Here is a 14,308-nt window from a genome sequence, read left to right on the forward strand (position 1 = left end):
AAAATAAATAAATGCACAAACAAATGCACCGTCGATGTTATTCTCCATGTCAACACTTTTTCAACTAATAAACATAAATACATTTTAGTCGTCTAATTGGTCGTAGTTCACTGTCTTATGTATGATTATTTAATATTTATATTTTGTCTTATTAGTAACCTGTGGTCTTAGGTACATGTGAGTGATTGATATTCCATTTTGACGATTCCTAAACGAAAAGCAAACGTCAGCAGTCACCATGACAGCTAGCTGAGCTGACACCTGCCACTACTGTCAAGTAGAGTGCGACGTAGTTCGTGTATTTTTATTTACAATACAATCTTGCATGAAATGAATGAATAGATTACGATACGAACCTCGCAAGCGACGCGAGAATGTTTTGTAATGTAGGCATTGCATTTAGGTAGGAGTAGGGAGGGTAGAATGTACATTGCAAGCGTTCCAAAAGCCACAATATAGTTGTCGAGAAAACGCAACGCTGAGTAGGTGTCGCTGTGAAAAAAGATCGGTTGCAGTGAAAACTGCATGTGGAAAACAAATAAAAATAAATAATTATTCGCTTCGAGATTCAAATAAACAATCAAGATGGAGCGACGTTTTGTTAATGTTATTTTGTTAGGATTTGGCTTCATGTTTGTTTTCACAGCATTTCAAACAATGGGAAACATAGAGGTAAGTCCACCTTTTAATTAATTACTTTCACTTTTTTATGTTTCGATATTCAAAAATTTACATAAATACTTCTGTGTAGGTACCTGCCATCGGTATTAAATTGATATACTTAACTTATCAAATTTATTTTGTATTCATACTGTTGGTTAGGTCTAATAATTAACTGTTAAATTATAATGGACAAAATAGATTTACTAACATAAACACATTTTTCCCAAACTTGCTTAAACAATTCTGTCAATTGTTCAAAGGTTAACTGGAAGAGTTCCCTTTAAAGGATAAGTTCGCTTTTGTACATCTTATTTTCCTGTTTGCTTTTAATTTCATGTGTTTTAATGTACAATAACGTGTTTTACAATACATACAATCTCAGGGGTAATTTCAGTAATTTTCAATCTTGGTGTACTTTTGAAAAATGTGTTTAGTAATTGTATATCTTAACATGTAGTAGGTATCATCATCCCAGCCTATATACGTCCCACTGCTGGGCACAGGCCTCCTCTCAGAACAAGAGGGCTTGGGCCATAGTTCCCACGCGGGCCCAGTGCGGATTGGGAACTTCACATGCACCATTGAATTGCTTCGCAGGTTTGTGCAGGTTTCCTCATGATGTTTTCCTTCACCGCAAAGCTCGTGGTAAATTTTAAATGTAATTCCGCACATGAATTTTGAAAAGCTTTGAGGTGCGAGCCGGGGTTTGAACCCACTACCCTCTGTTTGAAAGGCGATAGGTCAAACCACAAGGCCACCACGGCTTTTTAGTAGGTATACTTACTAACAATTGTTTTTATTAGGTAAATGTTTATATTTGTAATTATACCCAATAGTGTACTACCTATATTACTTACCATTACTTATACCTTACCTTACCTATTTACTATCCTACATGATAAAAAAAATGTCTATGGGAAAGACCCATTTGACTACTCCTTTTAAGAGTGATAGGTCTATTCTATGAACCTGAACTGAATCAACCATATTATAATTTAATTATCTTCTGTACTGCATTTTGGTTAAAATTATCATAAAAGATTAGTACAGCTTTGATTCTTCGCCTTGGAGACAGTGAATCTGGATTTTACATTAAAAAAAAGCCATTTGAACTAAAACAAAAATACCAGAATAATGGAGCAAATGAAAAATATTATAAATATTTTAGTAGTTGTATTATTCTTTCAATTGGGCCCCTATATTTAATTCGCTAAGTTTCCGTGTAGGTAATCTGTAATCTATAGACAGAAACATTTTCTGTATTTTTTAAATTTGAAGTCCAGTTCCAGTATTGTAGATTCTGAAATAAGGAAAAGATATTAGTACTTAAATAAAAAGTCTTATTTTTTGCATACCTTCAAAACTATATATGCTCACAATAAACCCTTTTAAGTTGTATAGTTCACAGAAGTTTTTTTTTTAATTTAAATTTACACATTCTTCTTTGGGTCACTGGGTATTAGAACAAATAATTATTCTACTCTGATGATACTTTCGTAAAAACCATCGTTATGAAGAAGATGATGCGCAACCATTAACATTTTAAAACATTTTACAAAAAAAATATTTTCAAAATAACCCACACACATGTAATTTTGTCAAACTATCTATTCACCACTCTAGCTAAGTCTGCGTCGCGATAAAAATTAGCCTGTGTTACTTGAGGATAGCATAGTTTTTTAAGGTGAAAGAATATTTAACATCAAGTCAGTACTTCCAGAGACCACACCCTACAACCAAACAAACATAGGTATTCTTTTATTATATTGAATAGAATAGATTTAAAAAGTACCTATCTATCGGCTAGTGAATTAGTGTAGCCACGCTATTTTAATATGGGTGACAAAGTATCAACACCAGTGTATTTTTTTTATTGTATCAAGAACAATAAATAATACCCTCATTATTATGTAAAACAAAAACTAGAACACGAGTAGAAAGGACTACATTCCACTACAAATAAGCCATTTTACCGACGACCTTGAAATTAACCGTGCGGAGGTGTCCTATAAATGTCAAATCAAATAGTACTTGTGAAAGGTTATTCGCGTTCATTGCAACACTGGCTTTAGGTAAATAGGTAGTTATCACATACAGACGGACATAATTGTGTTTCATAATAGATAAAAGTTGTGCTTCAACGTAATAAATAGCATACATGCCGACGCGTATTGGCTGTGCTATACTTGTTTGCTGCGTTACAGGACGCTTATAGTATAGAAGGGTTTAATGTACGATATTTTTATATTTTTCATTGTAATTACAATAAGTTATATAAATGTTAGACTAGTTAGTTAGACACTCATACGTCATAGTCAGCAGCAGAAGTGGATAAGCGGTTACGGTGCTCATAATGGTCTAAACACTCTCTATTACTTTGGCAGTAGAGTCGTGTGTTGTGTAAATCATTTTGAGCACCGTAACCGCTCATCCACTTTTGCTGCTGACTGTACATGTAGATTACAAAAAAAAACGAAACCACAGTATCAATTATAATTTTAATTTTTTTGTTATGTCTTACGAGTAGACGCGATAACAACCAGACGAGATAAACAGACAAATAGGTTTAAAACCTTTCCACTACCAGGAGTATCATCATCATCAATAAATAATAAACCATAATATTGAACTTTAAGAAGCTACCAAACAGCGCCTAACCGATTGTCTTTTCCAACCTTGGCGTTGGCGGAATCATCGATTACTCGATTAGTATCGATGGAAAGAAATATACTTTCAAGAATTGAATTGAAATTGATCTTTAATCTAATATTGTGTATATGTCGGTCGCTATTCCGCTCTGCGTGGACTGCGTGCACTTGGTCGTGATGTGACATTGGCGGTAAAAAGTTTAGTACCGTACCTAACGTATTTATCAGAATTTTTAAGGGTTCCGTACGTCAAAAAGAAAACACGGAATCCTTATAGGATCACTTTGTTGCACAGACTTGAAATATAGTATATAGTATCCTAGTATTTCAAGTCTGTGCTTTGTTGGCCGTCTGTCTGTCCGTCTCTTATGACCCTTATTTAACGCCACCAAAAGATACAGTCATTAAAAAGGTGTTTCCATACGAATTGCTGTAAACGAAAAACCGGCTACTTCCGGTTCACAAACTTGAAATTTGGCTTGGTTTATCTGTTCAGGTCAGGTGCAGTCGTTTACGCGTTATTGAAGCACAAAGTATGTTTTTACTTAAAAACTTTTTCATTTATACGTAATTTGAAAAACAATGAACAGTTGCTTAAATAGAGAATATTAAATATCATTCCAATTTTCAGGATGAGTTGGCTTATAACTTACAAGTAGGTCCCGAAGATGTCCAAGAACATAATAGTTGTATGTTGTATGTAATTAGATTGGAAATCGTTAAGTTGACCCGCGCAGCTTGTTTGATTATTAGGGTTTTTATTCAATAAAATTGTTTTTTCTCGAATGTTTTTTATGTTAAATATATTTAATAAACAAAAAAGTATCAAACAAGATTACTAGGTACCAGACATGTACGATAAGTGTTTAAATAAGCATTATTGACCATTTCTGTTAAAATAAAAGGATTAAATAATTTTGACCAAGTTTCGGGGTCGAATACTCCTCTGTGCGGCATGTTCTCGGCGCCCGGCGGCATCGTTAGACAACTCGCAAGGACTGACGACTTGGGTGAACGTTGTCCGCAACATTAACGTGTGCGCGGCATGATAATGAAGCAGGTAGCGTTCATATCCGCTTTTCCGTCTGTTGTGTTAGAAAAAAATAAAGAATATAAAATTATCGTTCCTAAGGCTCCGGACTAGATGGCCAGTGGGCAGCGGAGCGACGAGCATGTTCTCTGTTCATTGAGCGGCCGAGACTCTTGCGGCACAGTGGGTACCGGCAATGCACGCAACGAACAAATAAAACGAGTCGCCGCTGCCGCATGCTGACGTGTGACGTCCATTTCGCGGTGTTTTATCGAAGTAAAATCACCCTGGTGACAATACATTGAGGGCCTCGAATAATCCATCACATTATAACTAGTTCGGTAGCTACGCAATCTATGATACTTGTCGTTGTTGTGAAAGCCTGGTTTAATGTCGTTGTAAATTATATATATATTTTTTACTCAATCCTTACCGATATTATATTTTTTTATATCCTTAATGTCTCTGTCGGTCTATTCGTTACCTCTACACGCTTAAACCGCTGAACTGAGATAGGTACTTTGAGACCCTGAGAAGTAAATAAGATTGTTTATATCTCGGAAAAATGCGTTACCTAGTTCTCGCGGTATAGCGACACACAGATTCTTCGCAGACGAAGTCGCGGGCAACAGCTAATTTACCTATAGGTAAAGACAACAGTTAAGATAATTGAGTCTGACACATAGTGAGATCATGACGTGTGCGCGCATCTTGTACCAAAACAAAATAAGATGCTTAAGTAAGTTTTAGTAAAATTCACCGTAGTTACCGTTAACAAGTTGTTATATTTGTAATGATTAGATACGTTTTTGTAAATGAGGTTATATCGCAAATCGCAATACCCAGGATAACCTGATTTAATGTGTTATTATATCGACATGTTCTACTTACATATATATCCCACCTTATTCGTTGATTATGTTTGTCAACTATTTTCAAGATTTTCCTGCTTCCGTATTGGCACCTAAAAATACCAAGATTGTCAAGACACTGATCATCTGTAGCCAGCTTAAGAAACTTCCATTAAGTAAGTCAGTTGCGAAAGAAGTTATTGAACAATTACTATTGCAAAACTTTTAAGCTTGCGGTAGTTTGGCTGGAGGGCTCCTTATTTTGTATGCTGCTTTCTTAATTGAAGAAAAGCCTACTAATTAGTATAATACTATGAAATGGGAATTAATATTTTTGATAATCTTCAATAAGGCAAACCAATACAATTTATACGCTATATTCCGTGTAACGGTAAAGTGATTTCAATAAAGCTTTCGAAATCAAAAAGTCCGCAGTGACATTATTACACTTCATGCACTTTAAAGTTATCAGAAGAACACAGTTTATTTATTGATTGTCATTTGTTGGTGTATATTATCAAGTTTATTGACATGGATGTAAGATATACTTAATTATGTAACAAGAAATGAGATCATCGTCCGAGATTTGTGATGGTCGGTCATACCTTGTGCAACGGTTTTTTTGTACTCACATGTTTGACTGGTACTCGCCTACTTGGCCGAAACTATTACTTACGAGAATAATATTGTTTGTTAATTAAACTAGTTCTATATTCTTACCTCGTGTCGGGTCTAGACGTTAGTACTGGAGTCGATTTTTTGGATCACGTCCGTGAGAATTTCACTTGATAAATCAATCCCCGTCAATACTCTTTGTCTTTGACTCGTCAATATTTTGGTCTATCTTTAACATTTTTGGATAGTATTTTCACAATGGTGATTTTGCATGTTCCGTCTGATCAATGTCCCGGTGAAATATTAACCTATAATATGTATAGTAAATCATTCGTATTCTTTACTTAACTTTTAACACAACAAGTTTGACCTTTGTTTTCTCTTTGACCTGCCTAAAGTAAATCCACAGGTTACCTAAAAGAAGGTAAAACCTTTGGTCTCTGTTCTGAATTCAAAGATGGTTACAATAATTTGGATTGGAACATTGAATGAATATATTTTTTGTCACAATTTGTGGATAGATATTAGATTAAGGTTGTCAGTATACATTTCAGGGGAAATGTAGGGGGATACATAAATACTGCACATTAGAGGCATACATGTTTCTGTCAGGTTTCGTGGATACCATGTTTGTCACATCACATTCTATGGCTACTTAATTATGGCATCCGCAGGGATACATCATTTTGTAAGATTAACTTGGATACATCTCTTTGTAGTTGACTGTACTTTTACAGGGGAAGTTTCAAGTTCATAATAGATACCTATCGTTTTATTTAAATGAATTTGGAGTAAAAATGGGAATTGGGCTTGATTTATCAGATAGGTACACGGAATTATTCAATGCTAATTAAGCGGATTTGGACTATTAAAACTTCATTAATTTCAGTCATTCAACTTACGAGTAGGTACTTCAAGGTTAATGTTTCAAGAAAAATAGTTATCTTATCTTGATGTCTCATTGAAACATGTGGTTACCTCCATGTAGGTATGTATATAATCTACATTTCCCATGTGACGTTGGCAAATGCGAAGTTAGGTAATATCCACTAAGTGCTATGGTAGTGTTCGGGAAGTCCCAAACAATGCAATAGTTGCACAATCCGATGCAGCATTAGAACGTATTAATGTCGCTTCTTTATAAATGGTACGACTGACAGATTTAAAAGTAGTTCACGCATTGTATAACTGAAGACCTTTGAATTCGCGTGAAATTGGTGTAAGTACTAATTGATGCGAACGAAAGATTGTACCTACCTATGTGCATGCGTGCGTAAGTCGAGTAACTTACGGTGCCATTAGAAAGGGTATACTTAATTAACAAAAACCTGTGTGTATAACATACTCGTATATATATAATAAACCCCCTTGCAAAAAACGGGCATCTATGGTTTTTGTATTTTATGTGCATGAAAGCAGTAAGCTTCTAAGCTTCAATGCCTAAAAATCTGAAAAACCATAGGTGCACTATTTTTTTGCAAGGTGGTTTATATATAATCGGTTTATGACCCTCCTGTTCCAATTAGTTTGGTATAAAATAATTCAAGGCGCTCATGGTGTTAAATAGCATTGACATAACAAAGGCATTATTAATGAAATTGTCAATGACTTGAATGTTTGGGATTTCAATTAACAACACATTGACCTGTTACCGTATAGTAAAATGAACATTCTGACTATCATAGGAGAATGTTTGTTCAGTCAGTGTACCTATGCTTAGAGACAGTGTAAATATGATTAAAATTTTACTTAGTACCTACCTTAGGATGGATGTGTCTCCAGAGTTCCAGAGTCTAAAAAGGACTGTTAAAAAGAATAGGTAGTCTTTTTTAATATTTGATCGTTATGATGCAGATCGTCTTCAGTGCTTTTAACATATTCCTACTAGGTTTTATCTGCCGAAGTCGATAAAATCAAGGCCATGTTTGTATTTATATGTAGGTCAAGAGGATTGATTTAAAGTGTTGTTTCAATATCATTTGTCATGTTTTAGATAATGATGATCGTGTCACTTAATAATAGGTAAGTTTAAGTTTGGAATTTGAGTTGCGTCATAATATTTTATTAACCCCCGACACAAAAAGAGGGGTGTTATAAGTTTGACCGCTATGTGTGTCTGTATGTCTATGTGTCTGTGTGTGTGTCTGTCTGTCTGTCTGTGGCACTGTAGCTCTTAAACGGGTGGACCGATTTAATGCTGTTTTTTTAATTGAAAGCAGGTTTTCTAGCGATGGTTCTTAGACAGGTTTTATCAAAATCGGTTCAGCCGTTTTTGAGATATTGAAGTTTGAAGCGACAAAGTCGGGGGTTTTTCCAACTTTTTGTAGGTTAGGTTATCTGCATTATTAAGTACGATAAATTCGTTATGTTGTAAACCCAATTAATCAAACTCTTCCAACATAAAATGTCCTAGAAATGTTCAGATACGAAATAACAAAGCCAAAAAAGTGATTAAAATATTGTAACTAATGTTGCTGCTATCTAAAATGCTCGTTAGAACGATACGTTTTTGGCTTGATGCAATGATATTATCATAAATGTTTGGCTTCCCCAACCTTGAACTATGGTGAATTCCATTATAGACTTATCCGTACGGCCGGTGCATGCATATTTATGCAATACGACCGTGCATTAATGTCTTTCGGGCCATATACGTTTATTTTTTTACGTCACCTAAAAATAATGTATATTTTTTTTTTATCAAATATTTTTTTATTACCTTGACTGATTTGAATGTTTCGTAACATTTTGTTTGATACGAAAGTTTGACAGTAATCAGTTGCGAAATAAAATAAATAGGGATATAAAACTGCCATTGGCTTTATTTATATTGCACAATGTTCCTTTTTTTGGGTTTATGCGATATTTTGGCTTGCATCGCTGTTGTGTAAGCATATGCAGCCAGTATTAATATTGTGTAGGTGTCATGCTGTGGGTGTATATTGGGCGAAGGTTATAAATATAAATAATATTGGGCGTATTGTAAGGTTGATTATCACCCAAACAAAAGATCTTACCAAATCCAAACGCTTATGAACCAATTCTCATCTTTTAATATAGATAGGTACAGGGTGAAATTTAGAACGTGATCCAAAATTAGTGCTTCTAGCTCAGTTAATGCTGGAGAATATCGACAATATGGACAAATTTGCGGTTTAAATACATTAAATTCGTTATTAAATTTCAATAATGTATGGAAATCGCATTTTATCTGATTAATTTCGCCAAATGAGTTAATGCATTATAATTGTCCAGCATTAACTGGGCAAGAAACACTAATTTTGGATCACTTTCAAAATTACAGCCTGTATAGAGAGCCTCGAGTGAAGCGACTGGTTCAAAAGAGATATCCTGAGCGCAGTCGAGAGTTTCACTAATAACTTTTTCACTTCTCATGCTCGTAAAGTTGGTGTTTATGCTGGATCTAGGCGACATAAAATGACTTTTTATGCACTAGTGCATAAAATAAAATCTTCGTCTAAGACCAAGGTAATTAGGTGTCAACAGCCACACAAAGAAGTTTCTTTATATTTTTTTAATACATTTTTTATTTATATAAAACTAAAAATCAATCAAAATAAATCACTAAAACTAAAAAAATATAATTATATAGTAATGCATGAAAAATAAATTTTACGTAGTGTGTGAACAATTGTTTTCACTGTTGCTATTTCATTTCCTCGCCATCGAAGTGAAAAGCAGAGTGTAAAACTCGAGCATTAAATCCATTTTCCCCTCGACGTGTCTATCCACCCTCGCCGTACCGGCTCGGGTGGCTATATGAACGTCTTGGGTAAAATGGCTCGTTTTATGCTCTTGTTGTACAATCTACTATACCTACTACCCAACACAGTGACAAAAATAGTGGTGGAAGAAATGAATTTGTTTATAAAAAACGAATCACCTATATTTTACAGACTTTTGTTCATGTCTGTTGATCATTGCTTTGATCTTAGACGATAATTTACTTTATGCACTAAAGCGTAAAACGTTTTATGTCGCCTAGATCCGGCTATGAATGCGAAGTCTTTACGAGCATGAGAAGTACCTAAAAAACTTTTTACGCTAGCGGGGTAAAAGTGTTTTTTCGCACAGATTTCGAGGGAGAAAGCAACCCTTTTCGAGCTATTGAGGTGTAACGTCTTATAATAGAAATGAAAAGTTAGTTTTCAATAGATAGATGGCATAATTTGCATAGTGGGTGCATGGTGAGTAAATGTAAATATTTATTTACATAAAGTCAGACTAAACATGCTGTTACGTGTGAAATATTGTTCCTCCTTGACATATCGAATAGATACTGGAATAGAACTTCAAGGTTATCTCTTTGATTAATAACAACATAATTAATTAGATTGTTTTAATAAATATTCCGACGGGTTTGTCCACAATCCAGATTTAAATTGCGCGTTTGTCTTAAGTTTTCCAGTAGGTACTCGTATTTAAGCATTGAACACTGCTCTCCTTTTTGGTTGTTCAACATTTTCGTGATGTCTGCTTTGAAACCAAATTGTAATATAGATTCTTTTTCGTCTTCGCCCATATTATAAAGGATGAGGGATTAAATCTTGATCCAAGCTTGAAAAATCAACGAAAGCTACGCTGTTTTTTTGTTCGTACTAATAGCAACAGATATGCATATGTACCTATATAAACCCCTTTAATTAGGGTAACTTCAGTCAACATTTGAATGAATGGATGAATGGATGAGAGAAGCATTCAGTTAGAAAGTTAGAAACAAATAACGAATAACGTTATCACTTGTTCGCAGAAAACTATCCTCGACAGCATATCCACCGATGACACCTCGTTCACCGGCGACGGTTACACATCTCTGGCCATCATCTACGCCACGCTGGCTGTCTGCAACTGGTTGTCACCCTCAGTCATCACCATCACCGGGCCCCGCGGCGCCATGATCATCGGCGCTATCACTTACTTGTAAGTCCGATATCTTGATTACTAAAGTCAGGTTTAGACGAAAACAGTGTTGGCTGCCAGTTTCACTGACAGCCAGCGCGGGCTTGTTATTGATCTCGTATAAACAGTTCTTAAAGACAAGTCAGCGCTGGCTGCCAGCACTGGCAGGAATAGAGATAAAAGGCCGGCACCTTTTTCAAGTCAGTGACCTCCAGCCGCGTGCAAAACACAAACCGTGTGCATGCCACAAGAATAATCCAGGAATTAAATGAATCCAGTAGGCCTCATCTATGCAACACAGGCCAGGCCAGTGTTTGCTTGTCTGACAGGAGCCAGCGGTACTGGCTTCGTCTAAAGTTTAGACGCCGTTAAGCAAGGTTTAGACTCAACCTTTGCTTAACGACGGCTAACATTCGCGGGTCATCAACTGTGCTGTGCCATTCTGAACGTCTAAAGTTAGAATAATAAGTCGTTAAACCTGGATTAATGATTCCATGTATTTTGACTATCTAACCTTTGGAGTTAGGTACCATCTTAACTTGGGAGTTAAAGTCAACTCCAAAATACGGCCCTTAGTCATCATCAGCCGCAGTAGCTGCTTCAAAATAACTTATATGCATATAATGGTAAAATGGCGCTGTTGTTCGAATGAGGTTATGCTATACAACAAAATACAATTAATAATACTATAACGTTAAATTTACATATGAGTATTTGCCTTTAAGTGTCTACTTAATTACAATTGATGACCGTAAGGTAGAGGCGTCAAAACTGATTTTACATACTTTGTATTTAAATACTAGATACAGTAGGTATGTAAATACTGACCTATTCCTAAGTAAGTAGTCTGTGGATAACCTTAATCAAAATGCCTAGTTTATCGTTCATAAGCAAAGTACAGTTATAAAATACGAGTTGTTATTATTACACAATACGCATCAAACCTCAGGCTTCAATTAATCAATTATTTGGTTGGTATACCTAGTGCCATCCACGAAGACGCGTGATTTTGACAAAATTAGCCATTAATGACATTGTAATAAGAACCACGGCACACGTAATCGTGAATGAATCTACCTATATTTGGGTTTTTAATTATATCCATGTTTATTCATGATATGATAGTGTTGTATTTTCTCTGCGCATGTAATGTAGGTAGGTGCCTACTTACAGGCATATTGTTACCGAACTTGGTGTAACTTTTATGTTTACGCGATTTTTCCTTGGCGACAATTCATCAGCTCGGGGATTTACTGCAGGGTTATCTTAAAGGTTGCAAACTTTTGACTAAGAGAGAAATCTTCATCGTCCATAAACTACAGAATTCCCACGGTCAGATATGTTTTCAGCATATACATATTTTCTTTAAACAATAAACCATCTGAAGAAAAGTAGTGTGTCGTTTTTATAATTAATTGCTTACTCGGAAATTAAGCACACTTTTATATTGTTGAAAACCATATTGCGAAGGCCGTGCGGTCAACGTGTCGATAGTCTACTCATACGCATCATCGCAAATCGCAATCATCGCCGCAGTAATTGGGGTTTTTGAAATTACTTTTTTAAGATTTGGATGAAATTTCGTTTTCCTGCTCAGAATCAGGAGCACTTTCGATTGTAATAGAAAAAAAAAGTGTCTCAGGTATTTAATATAATTTTATGTTATCCATTACACTACCGTCATCGAAACGAGTATGAAAACAGTAACGTAATCTTCTTCTTCTTTCTTCTTCTTATATATATAAAAGAAGAAACTGACTGACTGACTGACTGACTTATAGATCAACGCACAGCCCAAACCGCTGGGCCTAGAAACTTGAAATTTGGAATACGTGTTCCTTGATAGGTGTAGACGCGCACTAAGAAAGGATTTTTCGAACTTCCCACGGGATAGTGAATAAATGAGACTTGTATTTTCACTTCCAATTAATGACCCTATTTCCGTAACTATCATTATTAGAAACTTTAAATTTGACATGCAAGTAGGTAATAATACTAACATCTAAAAATATTTTTCAGGATTTTCCGAAATTCCCACAGAAAAGAGAATAAATGGGATTTGTATTTTCGCTTCAAGGTAGCCCTCACTTCGTAATTATAAATATTAGAGACTTCAAACTTAGCATGCAGGTAGACAATACGAACAGGTAAAAACTGTTTCAAAGATTTTTTGAAAATCTCACGGGATAAAATGAATACAGAGAATTTTATATACCTACCAATTGAATCAGAAAACGCACAAGCTAAACTAATAAAACTAGGGACTGGAGATTTGGCAAAGTAATGTAAATCTGGTAACAATATAATAATTTAGCAGTGACATCCTGTTCATCCTGGTCCGTAGAAGGGAACACCTCAAAAATTGATGGCACACACAAAAGACTCTACATGATTGTTAAATTTCAATGCCAATGCGTTTATATGATATACACCATCTGATGCTGCAGCCAGGGTCGCCTGCTGATGACGGAACTCCTCAAGGGCTGATAGCACAGATACGAAATTTTACATGTACGTTAAACGAACTGACACAATTACTTTGCTCTCCCGTCCTTTATAACTTTTGTGCATGAAATGTGTGTAAATGCAGTTCCTCCACCTACATACATACAAATTCATACAAATTCATCTACCACCACTACCACACACGTTTCGAACTCAACCAGAGCTCGTTTTCAGAGCAACACAACCGTTTCCGCATGTTACAGGGTGAAATTTGGCATAGATGGACCTAAAGTCATACTGAGGTGCTCCAGGAAAAGATTTTTAGAAAATTCCATGGAATAGAAAAATAATTGGTTTGCTTCTTTGTTTGTTGGGGGTAATCTCTGAAACTACTGAGCTGATTTAAATAATTATTTTACCAATAGAAAGATACACTATCCCTGATTGACAGACTAGGTACTTTTTTTTTCGATGAAAACTTTCCGCAAAATAAAAAAAGTGAATTTATTTTCGGGGCATATTTTAAAAAAGTAATTCATGTCCCGCGGGAACTTTACAATTTCTGGGGATGTAATCCTATATAAATCCTATATAACACGCCAAAATTCGTTCGGAACAGACGCGTAGGCCTGATGATGATAGAATCCTACATCGTGTTTGAACTCGCGGAGAAAAGAAATGAGTAGTACTTTAATTTAACGTTCTCTAGAATTCCGCCCCTGAACCAGCGAAACAGGGTTTCAAAGTTGGTACGAATTATGATTTATTACGTATGTAATCAATCAAAACACGAAAAAAGGATCGCAGAAAATAAATGTATGTTACGCCAAATTTAACGCGAGCGAAGCCGCGGGCAAAAGCTAGTTTTAAATAAAGTGATTGACTTGGCCATCGCATGAAACACAATGTATCTCAAAGTAATACATATTATATTAAATATTGCGATTATTCAATCTATTTATTTTAAACGTATATATATATAGCATTACAAAGTTATTTATGCAGTTGGTGTATCTAGAAAACTGGACCGAAATTGCGAAATATTTTAGTTTTTCCTTGATTGTTACACTATAAACTAATTGTATTCTAAATTTGAAGGTTCTATGTCTGCTAGAAGTGCCTTAAAGTTTTTGATG

The 14,308-nt window shown here is 35.3% G+C and overlaps 1 protein-coding gene across 1 annotated transcript in view; it reads left to right on the forward strand.

Annotated features, from left to right (window-relative positions):
* The first annotated feature begins 273 nt into the window (after positions 1-273).
* LOC141428961 (UNC93-like protein MFSD11) overlaps positions 274-14,308 on the forward strand; it is a 29,907-nt gene continuing 15,872 nt past the window's right edge. The window contains exons 1-2 of the mRNA XM_074089045.1: positions 274-672; positions 10,579-10,748. Coding sequence (XP_073945146.1) covers positions 586-672; positions 10,579-10,748 — 257 coding nt within the window. The 5' untranslated portion in view covers positions 274-585. The remainder of the gene's footprint in view (positions 673-10,578; positions 10,749-14,308) is intronic.

The sequence above is a fragment of the Choristoneura fumiferana genome, chromosome 6, assembly GCF_025370935.1.
Source record: "Choristoneura fumiferana chromosome 6, NRCan_CFum_1, whole genome shotgun sequence".
In the NCBI taxonomy this organism is placed as follows: Eukaryota; Metazoa; Arthropoda; class Insecta; order Lepidoptera; family Tortricidae; genus Choristoneura; species Choristoneura fumiferana.